Source organism: Protopterus annectens, chromosome 3.part0 (genome assembly GCF_019279795.1).
Source record: "Protopterus annectens isolate FY-2018-M chromosome 3.part0, PAN1.0, whole genome shotgun sequence".
In the NCBI taxonomy this organism is placed as follows: Eukaryota; Metazoa; Chordata; order Ceratodontiformes; family Protopteridae; genus Protopterus; species Protopterus annectens.
This window is the reverse complement of record NC_056731.1, coordinates 173,904,231-173,926,409: the sequence shown is the minus strand read 5'-3', so window position 1 is coordinate 173,926,409 and position 22,179 is coordinate 173,904,231. Positions and strand designations below refer to the sequence as shown.

The window sequence follows — 22,179 nt, the reverse complement described above, 5'->3', positions numbered from 1 at the left end:
CTATTGTTCATGGGACCTCCTCCCAAATCTTGAGCAGGACCAGAGGAATTAGGAGTATGTGGGGGAATGCATAAATGAATAGCTGGGTCCATGGGAAGTAGGCGGCATCTGTTTTCCATGTCATCTCCTGTTTGATCCTGGTGCAGAATTTTTGCAATTGCGTGTTCTGTTTGGATGCAAAGAGATCCACTTGTGGCACCCCCCAGGACTGGATAATGGCCTTGAAAATCTGACATGAGCAAGGAAAGGAAAAGTTCCCCAATGGGGCACTTGTCTGTCGACACTTCACTCTGCTATGGACAGACCAACGCACTTGAATGCTGCTTCAGATCTTCCATGGCAAGAAAAGACTGGGCTTCTGACGCAGGCTGGCTACCCTTATACCTGAGCATATTGATGTCAGTCTGAGTATCCGCCAGCCTGGGAGCTGGAAAGAGTTTTCTCTGGTAGTCGAGCCAACTGAGGACTTTCAGGGCAGGAAATGCTAATAGTCAGGACTGCAACAGTGAAACACGAAGAACATCTATTTCCATTGTACCATGTATTCATTTTATCTGTGCCTCTGCAATATTTGGTTTCTTTTTATTTACTGATACTTTATGCTACAAAGTCATAACTGAAAAAAGGCCACTTGGTCCAGCCTACCGATCATAAAATAAAAACAGCATTAATAAAAACAAGTTGTCGATCGGTTTTTAAAAAACATTCTGCAGCAGTTTACAAAGGAACCCGGTGGATGTGGCATACCTAGACATCAGTCAAGCCTCTCATGATGTTTCACCGAAAGAGACAGACACTGCCAGGGCTTGAGGAGCTAACAAAATGGATGGAAGAGTGTCTGGGAGCCAGGAAACAAACAATGATGGCTAGATTACCTTGCCAAAACACAGAGAGGTGATGAATGGAGTCTTAAACAGGTCATTATCAAGTCTAGTGCTCTTCGGTACCTTCATGACTTTGAGGGACATGAAGAATGTGGCTTGTCTACAGATGATACTAACACAGCTAACAAAGCAGGGAACAGCAAGTAAGCTTGCAAAAAAAAAAAAAAAAAAAAATTATATATATATATATATATATATATATATATATAAATTATATATATATATATATATATATATATATACATACATACATACATACATGTGTATATATATTCACTTTATATGCTCGAAATCCTGAAATATTGAATTTCAGAATCTCGAGCCCATAAAGTGGAAAACCTAAAACACCGAACACTCAGCTCGAAATTCAAAATCACGACTTCTATACAACACACACACAACTTCCTCCCCACAAACACACAATCCAATCCTAACTGCGCCCCTCCCCACTTAAATATACTAACTCCAAGGTCACACTACATACAGAAACACACGAAACACCACCACATAAGCTACATCCCCCTCGCGCGTGCACACACACACCACAGTAACAAAATATACTAACAAACTACAGCCCCTACGTAAAACCCTTAAAACAAACACTTACCTGAATCCATGAACACAGCGCAACACCAGAACCATGAATTCAACATCTACGAATTGCGAGATTTTGAATTTCATGCTTCTGAGTGTTCAGTGTTTTAGGTTTTCCACTTTAAGGGCTCGAGATTCTGAAATTTGATATTTCAGGATTTAATCCATATGTATCAAAACAGATAGATAAGGCAGGAAATAGTAACTGAAGTATAATTAAGGAAATTGTGACAGACTCTTCATGGCTCATATTATAGAATAAGAAACCTGATGTGCAAATGACTACAGGATTAACTACTAGGCACAGAGAAAAGTGTAGCCAAACCCAATACAATGCCGTGATGTATTCCTGGGAGGGAGTGGGGGGACTACTTAAAATGTGGAGAGGTTATAGTGTCACTTAACAATAGCAACCTTGTAGCAATGACAGCTGCCTACTGCTCTTAATTTTATTCCTTCTTGGACAGATGCACTGACGCATCCATACCAATCATGTGCAAGAATAATGGCAAGTTTAGAACCAAACTCATATGGTGGTGGGTACCAGTGTTGTCATGGCCAGTCTGGAGCAATTAGTATCATCTTCGGTCTGTCTGCTCTTGCTTTCAAGAGTACCTTGGGTAGAAGGGGCAGAGGTGGGAAAGCGTACACTGTCCATCCTGTTCAACTGAATGAAAGAGCGTCCACTCAGCAGGTCTTTGGGTGAAAGGTCCTTGAACAAAACGTTTTCAGTTGAGGATTCCTGTGGGAGGGGAAGAGATCTATGTCTGGCCTTCCCCACTCTTGGATTAATCTTTGTAAACACCTGTGGATGCAACATCCATTCGTGTGGATCTGTCATATTTCTGCTTAGATTGTGTTTTCCAAACCTGGCAAGTACTGTAGAGCCAAGTTCCAAAGTGTCATGCTAGTCTGCACAGGGGGTATGAATGTGTTCCTCCTTGCTTGTTTATGTACCACATTACTGTGATGTTGTCTGTTCTTATAAGTAATTGTCCTGGATGCAAGAAGTCCTTGAAAGCTGTAATTGCATTTATCACTGCTAGCATTTCTTTTTGATTGATATGAAGGTGCTTTTCCTTCGGGACCATTTGCCCTGAATGCATGCACGTCATGTGCGCCCCCCCGCCGTATCTGAGGAGGCTGTTTGATGATGACTGTTTTGCTTGAGGCTTGCAGAATGGGAGGCCTGTGTTTGTTTGGCACACCATAGAAATTCCTTTTGCAAACAGGGAATTATTGGTATTATTGTTTCCAAGCTGTGGCTGTGTTGAGACCATAGGTTTTTTAGGTACCACTGAAGTTTCCTCATATGCAACTTTGCACATGGGATTAAAAGGATGCAAGATGCCATGAAGCCCAGAGCCTGCAGGATTTTCCTTGCAGTAAGCCTGGTACAATTTGCTAGTGTTTTGAAGTACTGAGTTAGTTGCCATCTGGGTGTTTGTGTCCAAGTTGGCACTCAGGAAAGTTATTTTCTGAGTTGGTGTTAGTCTGGATTTCTCTTTGTTGATTGTGTATCCCAGAGAATTCAGTAACCATGTTGCATAAGCCAGATGTTCCAGTAGTGTGCTTGCTGTCCGCTTGGATCAGGCAGTCGTCCAAATAAGGGTAAATTTGTATCCCTTGTAGTCTGCAGTATGCAATTACTGATGCCAGGCATTAGTAGATAAGCCAAAGGGCAATGCAGAGAATTGATAGTGGATTGAACCTACAAGAAATCTGAGGCATCTTCTGCAGCTTTGTCTGATTGGGACATGCAGGTATGCCTCCTTGAGGTCCAATGCTACCAGCCAAAACCCCTTGCCCAGCATGGGAAGAAGCTGCTGTAATGTGAGCATCTTGAATTTAGTAGAAATGTATTTAGGATGGATAAGTCCAAAATGGGTCTCCAGTCAGTTCCTTTTCTTGGCACCAGGAATAGTCTGGAATAAAAAACCTTGACCTTGTTCGTGAGTAGGAACCTCTTGAACGGCTTTCACGCTTTCATTTCCATGAGTTTTGAAATTTGTATTTGCGCCTCTGCCCTTTGATTGTGTGGCAGGTTTGGCATGCCTCTCATTTTTGGAAGAGTGTGAAAATGAAATCTGTAGTCTCGGTTTATAATATCCAGGATCCATTTGTCTGTTGTGATAATATGCCAATTTCTTGTAAATAGTGCCAGCTTTCCTCCCAGCTGCTAGCTGGGAGATGCTGGGCAATGCTGGGCTGAAAAAGAAGGAAGTCATTGGGTTTGCTTTCTGTATTGTTGTGCACTGTCTTCGCCACCTCTTGGGGCTGGAGTTTGCCATTGTCTGCCACTATATGATCCCTGAGACTGTCCTCTGCCCCTTGTGCGCCTGTATCTACCTCTTTGGGGCTTGTCAGTGGCTGGAAAGGACCAGTTTTTTGATGGCCAATTTCTGCTAAAACGTGGTGGTTGTACCTGTAGAAAGGCCTTGACAGTTTACATAGATTTAGCTTTTTCTTCCATTTTTCGTAGTATCTCCTCAGCATTAGTGCCAAACAACACATCCTTTTGTAAGGGAGCATCTAGTAGTTTAGCTTTAACATGATCAGGCAAGCTTTGTTCCCTAAGCCAGGCATGTCTACGAATAACTGATCCTGTAATAGCAGCTCTACTTGAGGCCTCTAAGGCATCATAGCCACATTGCAAGGTGCGTTTACCCACTTGTTCTGCACTGTGCATCATATCCTGCAATTCCTTCAAATCTGGTTGTTCAGGCTGAGACATTTTGTTTCTTAATTGTGATAACAGAAACTGCTGATATTTAAGCATATGGAACTGACAATTTAAGGCTCTCATGGCTAGGGTGGCTGAGGTGTATACCTTTTTACCCCACCTTTCTAAGGATCTAGATTCTCTTTCGGAAGGAAGTGGGTTCTTGGCAGTAGAAGCCTTCATTCCCTTGGGGCCATGAGAAATGGTTTCAGGGTCAGCATTATGGTTTTTGTAAAGAAATTGGTGAGAATTAGGAACTCTGTAGTACCCATCAGGTTTGACTGGTGCAGGAGGCAGGGAATCCGGATTAAGACAAGCCTCCGAGTAAACATCAAGTATGTCCAGGACCGGAGGTATAGCCAGAGGTCTATGTTGAGGTAACAAAAGAAATTCCCTAAGCCTTTTCTTGGAATCAGAAAAGTCTTGGCCTTCCCAATGGAAGTGTTCCCTCAAGGTGTGCAAGTTTTCCCCAAAGGAGAAATCCTCAGGGGGAGATACAGAAGGAATGGACTGTTCTGCATCTGAATCTTCATAAGGTGTTCCTCTACATCAGAATGTTCTGAGACAATGAAGCCCTGTTCAGAGGAGGGGGAATCTTCCTCCACTCTGGGTCTCTTGTCTGGAGGGGGCTGGGAGCCCCTGATAAGTGTAATTAAATCCTCAGCCATTTTAAGCATCTGCTTCTTAGGCATGGGGCCTGAAGATGGGCCCTGTGCAACAGGCCTCTTGGGATGCATGACTGAGTTGGACTTAGTAAAGGCCTTAATGGAAAAGGAAGAAGAGGGTCTAAATACACCCTGGGTGGAAGAGGACCTATCCCCGGTAGGAGTTTCAACACTAACAATGGCTTCGGAGGTTGTAGTCTGAGTAAGGGCCGAGGTACCTGCGGCCTCGGGTACAGAAGACACCGCCAAGGAAGTGTCGTCGGTAGTCAGGGACTGCATAGGTGTCTCACTGAGAACCGGACCACGTGTAGCCGGTTTTGGCGTGGTGTCGGTGGACACCGCGGGCCTCGCATGTTGGTCTTTGTCCTTGCGTTTTTTGGACAAAACGGTAGTCGGAGTATCAGACGACATTTTATAATCAAAGGCTTTACCAAAATAATGTTGGTCGTTTGTTGAAAGTCGCGCAAAAGCGACAGCCCGAGAAGTCGTGGTTTGGGCCTAAACAAGGTATGCAGAGGGAATGGAAATCCTTATGCGGTATTTGCTTCCCACAAGAAATACAACTGTTAACTTTGTCTGACATCGGTCTGAGGCAAGAAACGTTTCCCCAATGAAGTACTTAGCTTTAAAGAAGACTTCGGTTTCCAATTTTTCATAAATTCAGGAGCTGGCCGACCGGCACAACTGCTTCTGCTCGGCAAAAAGACTGGAGAATATGGCGTCGGCTGTAACTTATATACCCCTGTCGCACTGACGTCAGGGAAGAAGGAGACAACAACCGATGCTGGACCAAGACTTTGGAATTGACGGCAGAGAACCCATATGTGATTACTGCAGCTGTATGCACGATGAACATCTGTCACATCACCACATTTTATATTAAAAATAAAAAGCTCCTGACCATCACTAAAAGATGACCACTTCATGAAGATAAAAAGATTTAAAATTGGTAAGCAAGTCTTTCAAATTTACCATTAAGAAATATAAGCTCAACTATAAAGTTAGAATTGCAACTAATTCAAAAGACAACCGCAAGTTCTTCTTCAGCTACATTAGGAAACTTGGGATTAACCTACAATTGTGTGCTGAACTTATCTCCAATAGTACCTCTTTCTCTGACTCCAAGGACATTGCTAACATTCTTGCAGGTAAATTCTCTTCCAACTTCAGGACATCCACCTACTCTTCTGTCTTCTCCATTCCTCCCTCACACACATGCCCCCCCCCCAGGTCAAGTTCATTCACAACATTTTGGCACTTTCCAAATTAAAAAAATCTGCTTCCACGGGTCCTGACAATATCAATGGATGTCTGCTGAGAAGCGTAAAGTCCCACCTAGCAACCCTTCCATCAGCTTTTCAACCAGAGTCCCTCCACTGGCTATGTTCCCAATGTGTAGAGAATGACAATTGTGATGCCCTTGCATAAAGGTAGTCCCCTTTACTGATCCTGGGAATTAGAGTCCTATTAGTTTCACTAGTATTATGTGCAAGGTTATGGAAAATACTACAGAAAAAACAATGACATTGGTGACCTTGCATCTGTGGAAACCCACCAGTTTGGCTTTGTAAAATGCAAATCATGCCTCTTCAGTCTGGTTTTGTTCTTTGAAAAGGTTACTAAGGCCATGGATAAGGGGTATGCATTCCATACTGCTTATCTGGACCTTGTCAAGGCCTTTGATACTAGCACATGTTGGGATTATTGACAAAGGCTGTCTAGCAGAACTCATACAGTTCAAGATGGAGTATTTGCTCTAGGTAAGAAAGTGTCACCTGTGGCGTCCCAAAGGGCTGTCGCATGTCCCCTTTGCTTTGGTGTATAGTTCAGTTAAATAAAAGCAGATACCAAAGAAATGTGGCTAATCAAGTTTTTAATTACTACAAACTGGGAATGGTTATCAAATCACATTTTGAAATTCAAATTTTCTTGCAAGGGCTGGCCCAAGAAATGCTTGGTATATCAATCACAAGCTTACCTCAACACCAAGAAATGCAGCACAGTTTCCTTTGGTAAATGAAAAATCACTACTGCTTATCATACGGATAGCATTCCACTTAAATTTCACACAGTCATCAAGGTCTTTGGCAAGTATGTTGATAACACACTCTCCTTTGGCCACCTTGTCTCAGTGGTGGTTATAAAAGGCTTCCACCTTGCACAACTTATCTTTGTGACATCTCCACAGAAATTATATTCCCAAATTCGCCACCAACTCCAAAAACTCATTCCATCATTGCTACTCTCTCCATTCTCTACAGGGGTTAGAACTTAATTACATGAACTTTCCACGGCTCACCACTGCCCATAAACTTGTGTTCAAGCCATCCAGCTGCCCCACTCTCTCCTCCTCCTTAACCCCCTACATACCCAACCGTTCACTCCAATCAGAAAATCAAAATCTCTTACACATCCACAAACCTTCCCGGACCCCTGGACAATTTTTGCTATCTTACTCCATAGCCAAACTATTGAACCCCCTCCCCCTTCGTAATACCCCTAACCACACCAACTGCAAATCCCTACTACACTCCTACCCGTCATCAAATTGGATATGTTCCTGTTCATTTCCCACTTGAGTCCACCCACTACCGTTCATTTCAGCAGCCCCATCTTCTCTCCACCCAGCAGCCTTCCACTCAACTAGACCTCCAACTCCCTTCCTAAACTTCCAGTAGACGTAGTTATCTTCTGCTATCTCTCTCTACTTCCATCTGCTTCTCCATACCAATTACATGCAAGAATAACGGCAAGTTTAGAACCAAACTTATTCTCCAAATGTTCAAGTGCTACAGCCTGAACATGTATTTTGTTTTGTGCCACTGCAGCCAATCCGTATTCAGACATAATTACTTTTATACTTTGTACTTCATATTTTACTACTCTGTACTACTTTATCAATATTCTATATACGTTGCTTGATATTCATGATTATATTGTCTATGAAATTGTCTAAGAACTCGTATACTGTATTGTATCGTCTCCACTGAAAATGGGCTGCTCTTCGCCCAAGGACTTCCCTGGTCATCATATTGTAATAAAATAAATGTATTCATCCTGTATTAGGTAGTCATTAAAAATATTGCACCTTTTGGTGTGTACCTCACAAAGCACCTAAAATAGTTAATGGTTTCTCACCCAAAACAATCTCAGCTTGCAGGACTCTTAGCCAATCTAATTAAAATACGTGTCCCTCTATTCAGTGTCATACAGACTCCTGAGGGGTAATTACTGTTTAATCATCTGGGCTTTGAATGACCCAGCACTCTTTGAACTTCTTCACTTAAGTAGAACCAGTGGTACAGCAAGTAACATTCTAGAGAACTAAACCTATGCTACTCAGATCAACATCACCAAACAGCATGCTAGTTACCTAATTCAATGTAAACCTATGAACATATCTCCTGAAAAGCCACAGGTGTATTATTGTTTACAAGTCTGGTGCCCTTACATAGAAGTTTGCTGAGAGACAGGTTGAACCCTCAGCCTCTGAACGGGAGACAAAACAGTTGTTCAGCATTCCTACAGGGCTTTGTTCTGTTAAGATAGAACTTGAGCTGCCTGTGCAAATCCAAGGTATATACAATCTTTTCTCTCGTGTTTTGAGATCAAGACAGAACAATGGGAGAACAATGGCTTGAATCAAGGTAAAATCAGAAACTATAGGCATGAAGGATTAGTGTATGGCACAACCTTATCCTTGTGAAAAATCTGAGAGGGTTAGTCCACCATGAGAGCTTGCAGATGACAGTGTAATGAGTAAAACAGTCTTACAAATAATGAATCATAAATCAGCTAGAGAAGCAGGTTCAAAAGAAGGAAAGGTCAACTTTTCAGAAGCAAAGTGGAGATCCCAGGGAGGAGGAATTTGCTATCAAGGTGGTCTCGCGTACAACACTCCTTTCATAAAACGTTTGATCACAAAAATAGACGAAAGAGGGGGATCCATGGGCAGACGAGATGAGATGGCCACAAGATGCACTTTAATTGAAGTATAAGACAAACCATCTCCAAGTAGTTCACACAAATTTCAAAACCAGAGGTGACAAAATCATTTTATGTTATTGACTACACACCACCTAAAAAACCTCTTCCACTTGGAAGCACACAGATTTTCTAGTTGCAGGATTTCTTGCATCCTTAAATACCTGCTGCACATCTTCATGCAATAAGTGTATAAAAGGTATCACAACAGAATTATCTAAGCTGTCATTTGTGATTGCTCTAAGCTGGGCTGGACCATTCGCTCCAGATGCTATATGAGCAGATCCAGTATGTTAGGAAGCTTGTGATAACTTCCCTTGGCCAATTACATTGAAAGGAGAAAACAACTTTTCCTGGACCAAAGAGGATTACAACAATGATCTTTGGTCATTTTTTATGAATCTTTAGAAGCACCTCATCTATCAACTGAAATGGTGGAAATAATGCACACAGGAATGTTCCCAACCATAGGAATGATAGTGCGCTTGTCTTCCAATAGGAATGATAGTGCGCTTGTCTTCCAAGCAAGTCTGCAGGATGCAGAATTTTTTCAGTTGTCTGTTTTCAAAGGAAGTGAACAGATCTACTTGAGGGATTTCCCACATTTGAATCAAATCCTGGAAGACCTTTACATGGAGCATTTACTCATGAGGATCTGCTTAATCTGTCTGTCATCATATTTTCTCTGTCAGAATGTATGAGGCCTGAAGAGCTAGAGAAAGTACAGTTGCGTACACTTACCATAAATATAGATGTTAGAGTGTATTCACTGTTGCAGTCATTACATTTGGGTAATCTGCTGGGAGGTTGCCCTCAGTCGACCTGAATAACAAAGTCTTGGGTCCTGCGTCAGTTGCAGTCTCTTCTTCCATGACGTCAGGTCGTCAGGGGTATAAAACATGCAGCTGACACCATTTTAATCAGTTTTTCTTGCCCCAGATGTCAGATGCCCCCCAAATGGGGAGCAAAAATATATAAATATATATATATGCATATAATTTAGAACACAAAAGTATTTCCAACTAAAAGCAAATACACCAAAAAGGCATTTGAGCATAGTGAAGGAAAAAAGAGGTACAATAATAGAGAAGAAAGGGGGTTGGCGGATGGGTAACCCGAAATGCAACAGTGAATAGACTCGGAACATTTACATTTATGGTAAGTGTATACAACTGTACTATGTTCTTCGTGTTTCACCGTTGCAGTCATGACATTTGGGTAGAATCCCAAAGCTATGGATGGGAGGATGGAATTATACAGCATTAGGAGCGGCTATAAGGCCCTGCAGGACAGCAGAGGCAAAGCCTGACCTGGATTTAGAAAAGAGAGGTAAATGGTAATGTTTTGTGAACATATGAACTGAGCTCCAAGTAGCAGCTTCTAGAATGTCTGTGGTAGGAACCCCTCTGAGAAAATCTGCAGAAGTAGATGCAGCCCTGGTGGAATGGGATCTGATCCCCTTGGGGACAGGTTTACCATGGTGCGTGTAGCAGAAACGAATACAATAGCTTATCCATTTTGAAATAGTCTGCTTTGAGTTAGCCTTTCCCTCTGCCCCTGCAGCAAATGCCACCAGTAGTTGCTTAAACTTTCGTAGAGATTTTGTCCTGTTTAAGTAGAATCTTAGTTGTCTGTGTACATCCAATGAATGCAGAATCCGCTCCCCCTTGTTCTGCGGATTTGGGAAAAAAGTTGGCAAATGAATGGTCTGGTTAAGAGCCACACTGGATACCTCCTTGGGCATAAAAGAAGGATTGGTCCCGAGGGCCACCCTGTCCGGATAAAAGATAATGAAAGGCTCCACTGCCATGAGAGCCTGAAGTTCTGAAATCCTTGTGGCTGAAGTGACTGCTAAAAGAAAAGCTGTCTTCCAAGAAAGAAATTTTATGTCTGCAGTGGCAGCTGGTTCAAAAGGAGGTAGCGTGAGTTTTTCCAGCACAAAATTGAGGTCTCATGCAGGAGTTGGAGCTCTCCTGGAAGGTATCAAATTTTTGGCTCCTCTGAGGTACTGCTTCAGTAGGGGATGAGAAAAGAGAGGAGGCTCTGTGTTGTAATGAGCCGAGATGGCAGAGGCATGGATTTTTACAGAAGAAAAAGATAGGCCCTTGTGAAGCATCTCCGTTAAATATTGCAGAATCTGAGGAATATTGGGCATTGATGTGTTTATTCCTTGTGCTTGGTTCCAGGCACAGAATCTCTTCCATTTATCAGCATAAGATTTTCTAGTACTAGGCCTCCCAGCCTCCAAAATGACATCCATCACAGGTTTACAGAGGGGATGTGACTGGTGAAATTAGTTGATTAGCCATGCTGCAAGATTCAGTGTTTGGAGCGGAGTGTGCAGAATTTGATAGTTCTGCTGAGACAATAGATGAGGAGTTTGAGACAAGTATCATGGAGAAAGGTGTGACATTCTTTAAGAGTGGGTACCAATGTTGGTGAGGCTAGTCGGGAGCAATCAGAATCATTTTTGGTTTTTAGTGTCTGAATTTTAGTAAACCCTTGGAGAGCAGAGACAGAGGGGGAAAGACTGAGTTTTTTTCCAGCTGAAGGATAGACCCATCCACTTTCCAAGCTTTTTTGTGATGAATTCTTGTGCAAAATTTGTCTAACTAGTAGTTTTGGGGTGAGGCAAAAAGATCTATGTCTGGGCTCCCCACTTTCATGTCAACATGCTGAAGATTTGCAGATCCAGTTTCCATTCGTATGGGTCCATTAGATTTCTGCTTAGGTCGTCTGCCAGAGTATTTTGCTTTCCTGGCAGGAATTGAGCTTGTAGATGTATTTGGCAAGTCAAGGCTGTGTTCCACAAGGCCATGGCTAGTCTGCAAAGGGGGTAGGAGTAGGTACCCCCGGCTTGTTTATGTACCACATAACTGTGGTGTTGTCTGTCTTTATCAGTAGTTGCCCTGGGTAAAGTAAGTCCTTGAAGGCTGTCGGAGCATTCTGTACAGCTAGCATTTCTTTCTGGTTGATATGTAGGTGCATCTGAGTTGGGCTCCATTCGGTCTGAATGCATCTCCCTGCCAGATGGCCCCCCCCCAAGCATAGTCTGATGAGTCTGTAGTCAGGGTTTGGGTGACAGGGGGTAGAGTGAATGACAGTCCCTTGTTTTGGTGACAAGCTTCTGCCCACCAAAGGAACTCCTGTTGCAGGCAAGGAATGAGAGGAATCATTGTTTCCAGGCTGTGACAATGTTGACTCCATAAGCTATTCAGGTACCACTGAAGTTTCCTCATATGCAGTCTTGCATATGGAATTAGTAGAATGCAGGATGCCCTGAACCCCAAAGCCTGCAGAATTTGCCTTGCAGATAGCTGGGTTTTTGTGGCCACTTGTTTGAAGTATGTTATCAATTGAACTTGTCTGGCGTGAGGCAAGCCATCTGGACAGTTGTATTCAAGCTTGCACCCACGAATGTAATTATTTGAGAGGGTACCAGTTGTGATTTCTTTTCATTTATGGTGTACCCTAGGCATGTTAGAAGCCTTTTTACAAATGCCAGATGTAGTAGAAGAGTGTCCTTGTCCTCTGCCTGAATTAGACAATCGTCCAGATAAGGATAAATTTTAATGTTTCTTTGTCTGCAAAATGCAATCACTGGTGCCAGGTACTTTGTGAAGACCATGGGTGCAGTAGATAAGCCAAAGGGCAGTGCAGAGAACTAGTAATGCAAATAGCCTGCTTTGAAGCTGAGGTATCTTCTGCAAGATTCCCTGACTGGGATATGCAGGTAAGCCTCTTTTAAGTCAAGAGTTACCAACCAGGCATTCTTGCCTAGCATAGGCAGTAGCTGTTGTAGAGTCAGCATCTTGAATTTTGTAATGTCCAGGAAAGTATTTAGAATGGATAAGTCCAGAATTGGACACCATTGATTTGTCTTTTCTGGGTACCAGGAAAAGTCTTGAATAAAAGCCTTGTACTTTTTCCTTTTCTGGTACTGGTTGAATAGCCCTCATATCCATGAGAGACAGGACTTGCTTCTGGGCCTCTGCCCACTGATTTGGTTTCAGATCTGGCCATCCGTTTGGAATTGGCAACATGTGGAAATGAAATCTACCCCTGGGATACTATATTTAAGACCCACATGTCCTGGGTAATTAGATGCCAATTTTGAGCATGAAGTGCTAGTTTTCCCCCAATGGGGCGGCCAAAGGATAAGTGCTTGGAAATGGCAGAGGAAAGTCATTGAGACTGTTTACCATAGGGTGGTGCTTTGCTAATTCCTGATTTGGAGGTGGAGGCACCCCATTGCTTTGTCCTGTAAGATACTTGTGACTGAAACCTGCAGCCCTTGCAGTGTCTGGTTTTGACCTGAGCAGCTGTGTTGGGTACTGGAAAGGACCAGTTCTTAGTAGGTCAGTGCCTACTGAACCTGGGTGGCTGCACTTGCAAGAAATCTTTTAACAGTTTGCATAGATTTAAGCTTCGTCTTCCATCTTGTCCTGCTGTAAAAGAGCATCTAGCAATTTAGCTTTAACATGATCAGGCAGATTTTGCTCCTTGAGCCAAGCATGCCTTCGTATCACAGATGCTGTTACAGCGGCCCTGCAGGAGGCCTCCAAGGAATCAAAACCACATTGCAAAGTATGCTTTCCAACTTGTTCAGCTGAATGCAATAAATCCTGTAACTATTTTCCACACAATCAGAAATCAACATAATTTTCTGTTTCAGTAAGTCCAGGACATGCTGTTGATATTTAAACATATGAAATTGACAGTTAAAAGCCGTGATTGCCAGGGTTGCAGACGTATAAACCTTTTTACCCCATCTATCCAGCGCCCGGGAGTCTCTATCAGAAGGGGTAGGATTTTTAGCAGTAGAAGCCTTAACACCCTTGGGACCCTGAGAAATTGTTTCAGGGTCAGCAGTAGGATTTTTGAAAAGAAACTTGTGGGAGTCAGGAACCCTGAAATATCTGTCTGGCTTACTAGGAGCTGCAGGCAGGGAATTAGGAGCCATGCTAGATTCTGAGAAAACATCATCAACAATGTCTAAAACAGGAGATATAGCCAAGGGCCTATGCTGAGGAAGAAGAAAATCCCTAAGCCTCTTTATGGATTCTGAAAAATCCCGACTCTCCCAATGAAAAAGTTCCCTTAAGGTATGCAAAGTCTCTCCAAAAGAAAAATCCTCAGGAGGAGATGCAGAAGGGATGGATACTTCTGCAGAGTCCGCATAAGGGTGAATGGAAAATTCCTGATCAGAAGTGGAATCAGAAGAAATGGAAACCTGATCTGAAGATTCATAATCAATGCCTTGCCTAGGCCTCTTAGCAGGAGGGGGTTGGGAACCCCTGATCAAGGTAATTAAATCCTCAGCCATTTTGATCATTTGTTTTTAAGGCATAGGGGCCTGAACACATGGCTCACGAGTCAGTTTTTTAGACAAAGAAGTTGGTTTTGGCCTTGTTTTTGATGAAGGCGTCAGTTTAATATACAAATCTTTAGGCCTGAAATGTTTAACAACATTTTCTGTTTAAGCAATGCCATGACATGTTGCTGATATTTGAGCATATGAAACTGACAGTTTAAGGCCTTTATAGCCAAGGTAGCAGATGTGTATACCTTTTTTCCCCATCTGTCCAGTGCCCTAGAATCCCTGTCAGGGGGGGTAGGTTTTTTTTGCAGCGGAAGCCTTAACTCCCTTGGGACCCTGTGAAACAGTTTCTGGGTTTGCAGCAGGGTTTTTAAAAAGGAATTTATGAGAGTCAGGAACCCTGTAATATCTGTCAGGCTTAACAGGAGCTGGAGGTAAGGAGTCAGGGGTAAGACTGGACTCCAAAAACACATCTACAATGGCCAACACAAGTAGAATGGCTAGTGGCCTGTGTTGAGGTAGTAAAAGGAAACCCCTGAGCCTCTTTTTAGATTCTGAAAAATCTTGGCTCTCCCAGTGGAAATGCTCCCTCATGGTATGCAAGGTTTCCCCAAAAGAATAGTCCTCTGGAGGAGAAGCTGAAGGAATAGATTCTTCAGCATCAGAATCCTCATAGGGGGGGAAGAGAATATTCCTGATCAGAAGAGGAATCAGAAGAAATAGAAACCTGATCTGAAGATTCATACTCAGTCTCTTGCCTAGGCCTCTTATCAGCAGGAGGATGGGAACCCCTGATCAAGGTCTTATCAGCAGGAGGATGGGAACCCCTGATCAAGGTAATTAAGTCTTCGGCCATTTTGAACATCTGTTTTTTGGGCATAGAGGCCTGACCATGTGGCTCTTGAGTTTGTTTCCTTGCTTTAAAAGGTGTTGTAATCTTTGCCTTTGAAGCCGAAGTCGGTTTAATGTAAAGATGTTTAGGTCTGAATACACCCCCTCAGAAGCCGGTGCCAGCTCAGCGGCTCCGGACCCATCTGAAGGAATATCTGAGGCTCCAATACCTTGAGTTTCCAGCAGCACGGCTGACTCCACGTGGGAGTTGGTAGCGGGCTGCGACTCTGAAGTAGCGTCAGGGGCTGCGAAAGCGCCTCACTGAGAACCGGCAACTGGCTTGGGAGAAGCTTAGTCAGTTTTGGGCCTTGGTTGTCCGTCTCTTTTTCTTTGCGTTTTTTATGAACTCCAGTAGTCGGAAGGCTATCCGACGACATTTTTGGACAATTGAATAGGCGGCCAAAATAGTTTAAAGCAAAGTCATACCGACACTTAATAGTGTGTTGGGTAAATCTGACACAAAACCGACAACCGGCAACGTTGTGATCAGGGCATAGGCAAGGAATACAGTAAGAATGAACATCCTTATGAGGTAATTGCTTACCACAGGAAATACAATTATTAACTTTTTATGACACCGGTCTGGAGCAAGAAAAAAAGTTTCCCCAATGGGGTACTTGGCTTTATTAAAGACTTTGGATCTGAAACTCAAACACAAAAATCTCAGGAGTCGGCCGACCAGCACTTGCGAACTGCTTCTGCTTCGGGCACCGCGCGGCAAGAAAGACTGAAGAAAATGGCATCGGCTGCATCTTTTATACCCCGGACGACCTGACAGCAGCCGATGCAGGACTTTGGAATTCATGCGACTGAGGGCAACCTGCCAGTAGGATTACCCAAATATAATGACTGCAACAGTGAAACATGAAGAACATGTGGGCATCCCCTTCTCTATAAGGTCATATACCCTTCCTAGCTTTGGGGTACTTCCCAACTGCTTCTATGCAAAAAAAAAAAAAAAAAAAATTCAGTAAATCTAGCAATAATCTGAGAAAAACTGAACACTTGTTTGGACTTAAGCTCAGGTTCACCTTCTGAAGAATCAGAGTGACTGGACTCCTCATCATTCCCTGAAACAGAAAGGTCTCCAGCCATATTAGCACTAGATCCATGTATAGGGACACAACCACCAGAATTAGCTGTCTGCAGAACACTCCTAGCTTAGGAAATCGCATCGGCCTTAATAACAGTTATACAAGTCTTAATAACAGTTATAATATGATCATCAGCTGTAAAATGAAGTTACTGTTTCGTTTTCTTGTAAACTTTGCTAATAGATAAAATATCTGGGGACAGAGCATTATGTCTGGCAAGGAGTCCCTTACCACAGACTACTCCTGCAAATAAAAGGGTTTGGTTTTCCCATACCTGTGCCAAGTACTGAACAGCCCAAGAGGATGAGTGCAAACATGGCTGGTATGGCTACACTAGAAGGAGATATGGCAAAAGGAAAGTGGTCTGCAGGTCAAGCAGTGGCTCCAACAGAATCACTAACTATAGCCTGAGGCATATTTTTATTTTGATATTTTCTTTTTAGGTGCAACAGAATTTGATGGTGGGGTAACAAGAATTAGGATTCATAGTCAGGGGAGAGAACACCAGCTAGAATAATAAACTGACAGCACTGGATAATGTATCACGATAAGCAATTAAAGTTTCTAGTAATGAGTATGTCCCCAAAGGATTAAACTCTGTCAAACTGTCCTATTATCACAAAAACAGTTTGAAATGTGTTCAGAATTATTTTACAACTGACAGAAGTTGAAGAATTTCCAGTACATAAAGTCCAAACACCAAAGCAACCAATGTGGCAAACCAGTGTTAAAACGTAACTGCACATACTAAGTTACCGTTTAACAGCAATTTCGGCTATATTTTCTTGTCAGAGAAAGTAAAATCTCCATCTCCAGAGTACATTCAGATAACTTCATTTGTGGTAAAATGACGATCTGATGTTAAAAACAAAGCAGTCTCATAAATATAGTAAATAATGTATAAATGCTGAAAATAAGATGAAAAAGCAGAGTAACAGTAAAGAAAGGTGCATTTAATTAGCAGTTACAACACAGCCACTAGAAATACTAAACGTTTCCTCAAAAACAGTAAAAAAACGGTATTTGTCAAAGATAGAAGCCAAAACACTGCTACAAGTAAAAATTCCCAGTGACAAAACATTAAAATACATATTTTTTAAATAAACAAAAATAGAAAGAGACTAATAAATCTAATGAGAAAATTAATGGAAGGGGGGTCCCTAAATGGGGCTGATCTGAGCAGTAAGCCAGAAAAAAAAAAAAACAGCACTGGATCCTGCGAACAGCCAGAACTTTCTTCTGTGGATGGCAGAAAAAGAATACGCACATCCTGTGACAGCTGAAGGCTTTCCTCTCCATATATGCTCAGCCAATCAGCTGTCGGAGGAGGTGAGAGGGAGGGAAGTCTGAGCTTTTGAAACCTGGCTAATACTGAGATACCGTGGCAGATAACCCAAAATGCCACTGAGGCATACCTACTAGAAGGCACACATTAACCATAAATGGCAAAGGAGAAAGGATCAAAAGCAAGGTCTTAGATTTCACTTATCTGAAAGGCAGAGCTTCACTGAAGCATGTCACACACTGGCAGTGGCAAAAGAGATCTGGGGAACTACGACAGACAAAGCATTACGGGAAATTAGGTGAAACTTCAGAGTTTAAAGATTCTGAGTTGTCAGCATCTGATCTGATAACCCACAGACTGAAGGGCCAGAAAAGACAGACAACATTGGATCTGTTAAGAACCCAAACATTTGCATACAAATAGAAGGGCAGTTATATCAAGAATTCTCTGTTTTTCCCAATCATGCCTTCTTACTCTTGATCTAATTTGTTCAGGAAGACTTTTGGCAACACAGCTAGTCTCATTATATCTACATTTGAGGCACAGCCTGTACACTTCCTTACATATTTTACTTATGATAAACTGGTCAGTACACCAGTCAACACAAGCCAACAAGAATAACTGCAGCCTTCAACGGGTATCTGAAAACTGTTAATCACCCCCCCACCCAGTCGGAGTGATTTCAAGCAAAATACATTACTAAGAGGTTCTCATCTCTGTCACATGAATTTATCGCTGTATGTGATCAGAATTCATAAGCAGGTTCTGAAGCTCCACTATAAACATAAAAGCACAGGTGTGATCACTTTTGTATAGTCAGGGAGGGAACAATTCCTCGGGACCCATCTAAAACTAGTTTCTTTTGCTGTACATTCAAGTGCTTAGATACAAAAGTTGCACTTCTCACATTAACATGATGTCAAATGCAAACATGACAGACTAGTTAAAATCTATACAGTGTTTGCATATAATGCAAATAAGCACGACTAATGCAAGTCATATATCTGCAATAGGAAAATTAAGGAATAATGTCTTGTACCACTTGTACTGCTTAAAGAATTGTTCTGCAGCACTACATTAAGAAACAGCACCCATGGACAAAAAATCTTCAGTTACCTACCAGTCCACAAAAAATTCCAGATAGCCTTCATTTGGTCTTTCCAACTTGGGTGATCCCATTTCAGCCTTCACTCCTACAAGAATATCTGTGTGACCCTGTCAAAAAACATAATATGCATGGCATTTGAAGTCAGTGACAACATAAGTAAAGCATACCCTAAATCCAGCTGTGACAAGTAAGATAACCCTATAACAAGCTTTAAAAAAAACAAACCGCGTACTTCATCCACATGCTATATATTCACATGTACATACATGCATGCATACAAATATTTCAAGCATGGGCATTAATCCCCTTCTAGCTCGTCATTATACCAAAACACTTGTTACAGTAAGTATCCAGGCTGTTCTTAAAAATATCTAAACTAGTATTTGCTTTAATATAATTTGGTAGAGTGTTCCATGCATCAGACACACTGTCAGAGAACCAGTTAGTATACTTCTCATTCCTATAGCATCTTCTACATAGGTTGCCTGATGATTCCCTACTTCTTTTTGATCACCCCAATCATTCCTAGAGGTAGTTGCCTCTAAATGCCCTATATACCTGAATAAAATCTCCTCTTAGATAATCTATAAGAGATGAAATTTAAGTTCAGATATTTTATAATCTTTCATAACATATTTCTACATACATGGATGCCCATTTTATATTTCCACTGTACTCTCTTTCCAGTTTATTAATGCCCGTTTTCTTATAAGGTTTCCATATTGTTATTCCATACTCAAGTTTGGGTCTAATTTAACTAACAATGACTTCATCATTTCTGATTTCCCAGACTTTATAAATCTTTTTACACAACCTATAGTTCTATAAGTAACATTAACGAATTGGTTGATACGATTAGAAAACCTCTTAACTGGATCTACCCATATACCCAGGTCCTTAAAAAAGTCTCCAGTTTCAACCATTGTATGCTGTATTAAATAATCACCTTTCAATTTATGTCCCCCAAACCTCATATGCTTACTTTTTGATGTATTTTTCAGCATATTCTCCTCCTGTGCCGAAACGGTCAAGTTAGTCAACTTATTCTGCAGACATGCCTTTTCTGTAACACGTGTAATCAGTTTATCCAATTTCAGGTTGTCTGCATAAAGGCTGTAGAACACCTCAGATGAAAAAGTTAGGTCTGAAAGATGCAATCTAAAACTACCACCTTTCTGGTCATTGCTAGGAAAAAAAAGCTAAAAGCAAAGATGATGGTGTTATGGCACAAGTGTGATTCACTACAGAAGAGTGATAATCAGAGTTCTAAAAATGTTTTCAGCCTGTATAAACATTGTACTTCCCTACATGGGGCACATGTTTAGCATCAAGGCAATACCTCACAAACAGCTGCAGTATGCTTTTTTCCCTTCAAGTTCACAGGAAGACTCCTCTTATGATCACCACTGTAGGACATAACATTCTTCACCTGGTACTTACAAATACAGTTTCTTCATACAGTATTCCCCATTGTATCTCTTTTCTTAGTTACATCAGATCATAAACTAGTGACCTTCCGCTTTAAAATCTCTAAACCTACTGAAACCAGTATCCCAGAATTCAAGGATTTCAGACATACTAATCTCATCAAATTTTACAACAAAGTTTCAACATTCACTTATAGCTGCATCATCTCAGATACTGCCATGGCAGGTAGCTTCACAAAGGAGTTCTATGTATTTATCTGAGGGGGCAATATCATCCATAGCTAAACAGAATGGGAAATTTAAAAACAAACCACTCAGTTATTCACCAACATAAATATCTAAAATAAAAGGGAAAAAAACTCCTGAAAGTATATAAAGCATACACAGATAAAACAATTCCGAAATCAAAGATAACATCAGAAAAATTATCTAAATCCTAATTTTCTCTTGTGACGCCCGTGCCCTGGCCCAGCAATCAAGGAGCCTCGATCCTCACCACTAACACCAGAGAGAACATCTCATATATGAAGGAAAGGATAACAAATACACACAGTAAAGTGCAATTTCCCTTAAGAGCATACAGAGATCAGTGTCAGTCCGGGGCTGGTGGCTCCCTTGTTCGCCAGGTCCCCAATAAGACTCCCCACTGGCACAGCTATAGGGTTCAGATCTCACCCAAGCTGGGCAACTAAAACCTCCAGCACCCCCTCTGTCCAACCAGTGCTTCATGTCCCTACGCAAGTAGCTGACACACATGCACTTTGAGATGAGAGTTTATACAACCACACAGACACTCCTGGGAAAGGCTGGCACAAGTCCTCCAGCTGTGCCCCTATTACAGAGACTATATGGTAGTATCGCCTGCCACCACCCAGCTAATATTTATCAGCTACTCAAATGCCCTTAAAAGGGTTTCCAATTATTACTGTGCAATATTATGATCTAATTGGTAGTATAACAGTCAAGGCTTACTAGAGTGACTTGGTACAATAATCACTATAAATATGCAATGTACGCTACAGCTTAAATTATCTCTACACAAAACAGCCACAGTTGAAAGGTTTTAAAATATTTAATAATAACAAATAAAAGCCCAAGACAATACTACTACACAGTGCTAGTCAAGAGTTCGGAGATCACAGAGAAATACTTAAAATAATTCAGTAATACAGTTCTGACATCACAGAAAACAGTCTAATCTTTCTAGTTCCTAGCTATTTCTAAAAGAAAACACAAGTCTAAGATAAACTTACATAAGAAAACAGGCAGAGTGCTGATGAGTTGGATGGTCAAGACAAAAATGCTTAATAATCTCTCGTTCCTCTGTTTAAACTGAAACTGCAGTTCTGATTCACATTACATCTTTCTTCACACTTTCCTGGGGTTCCCAGGCTATACATTACATTATTCTTCACACTTCCCTGGGTTTCCAGGCTAACAGAAACTCCTTTTACATTCTTAAAATCTCCTTTTGTTATCTTGCAGCTGGTCAGGAAGCAGAGCAATAAAAACAAATTTGCATATTTAAATCTAGCAATTTAACTCTTGGTTAAAACAACAGAAAGAATTTCTTCATAGAGACCCTTCGGCACCACTGTCTACATCAAAGGGTCACAACATGCTTTACTTTGGTCAGTAGGGAGCACAGTTTCGTTTTTTTTTCAGTTCCCCATCTAACAGCAGTTTTTTCCATTTAAGACAACAAGCCTCTCTCTTACATTGATACTTACAAATGAAAGAATTTTGCAGATAATTCTATCTGGCTAGGCTGGCAGCCTTCATCTATCTTTACCCACTCTTCACATCTCTGAATCTTTCAGACCCCCCCCCACCCATTATCACTAAAGAACATGTACTGAAGGTGGTCTCCAAGACTAAAAATACTTCTCTAATGGGTCCTGATAACATACCCGGTTGATTAACCAACAAACAAACACAAAAAAGCCCTGGTGGAACTACTGCTTAAACTCTCTAACCTGAATTTAGTCACTGACTTTTACCCTGAGGTTTGGTGCACAGCAGTAGTGATGCCACTCCACAAGGGTGGCCTCACCAATGGCCCTGGGAATTATAGGCTCAATAGCATGACAAGTCTTATTTGCACAGCCATGGAACATATAACTGACCTGATAAAACTATACACTAAAAATCTCATCAAGCTGGACCTGCAACAGTTTGGCTTTGTCATAGGTAGATCCCACCTAA

The 22,179-nt window shown here is 41.7% G+C and overlaps 1 protein-coding gene across 1 annotated transcript in view; it reads right to left on the bottom strand.

Moving 5' to 3' along the window:
* EXOSC7 (exosome component 7) overlaps positions 1 to 22,179 on the bottom strand; it is a 742,094-nt gene that overhangs the window by 357,664 nt on the left and 362,251 nt on the right. Inside the window, exon 3 of the mRNA XM_044064669.1 lies at positions 18,560 to 18,654. Within this exon, the coding sequence (XP_043920604.1) occupies positions 18,560 to 18,654 (95 nt within the window). The remainder of the gene's footprint in view (positions 1 to 18,559; positions 18,655 to 22,179) is intronic.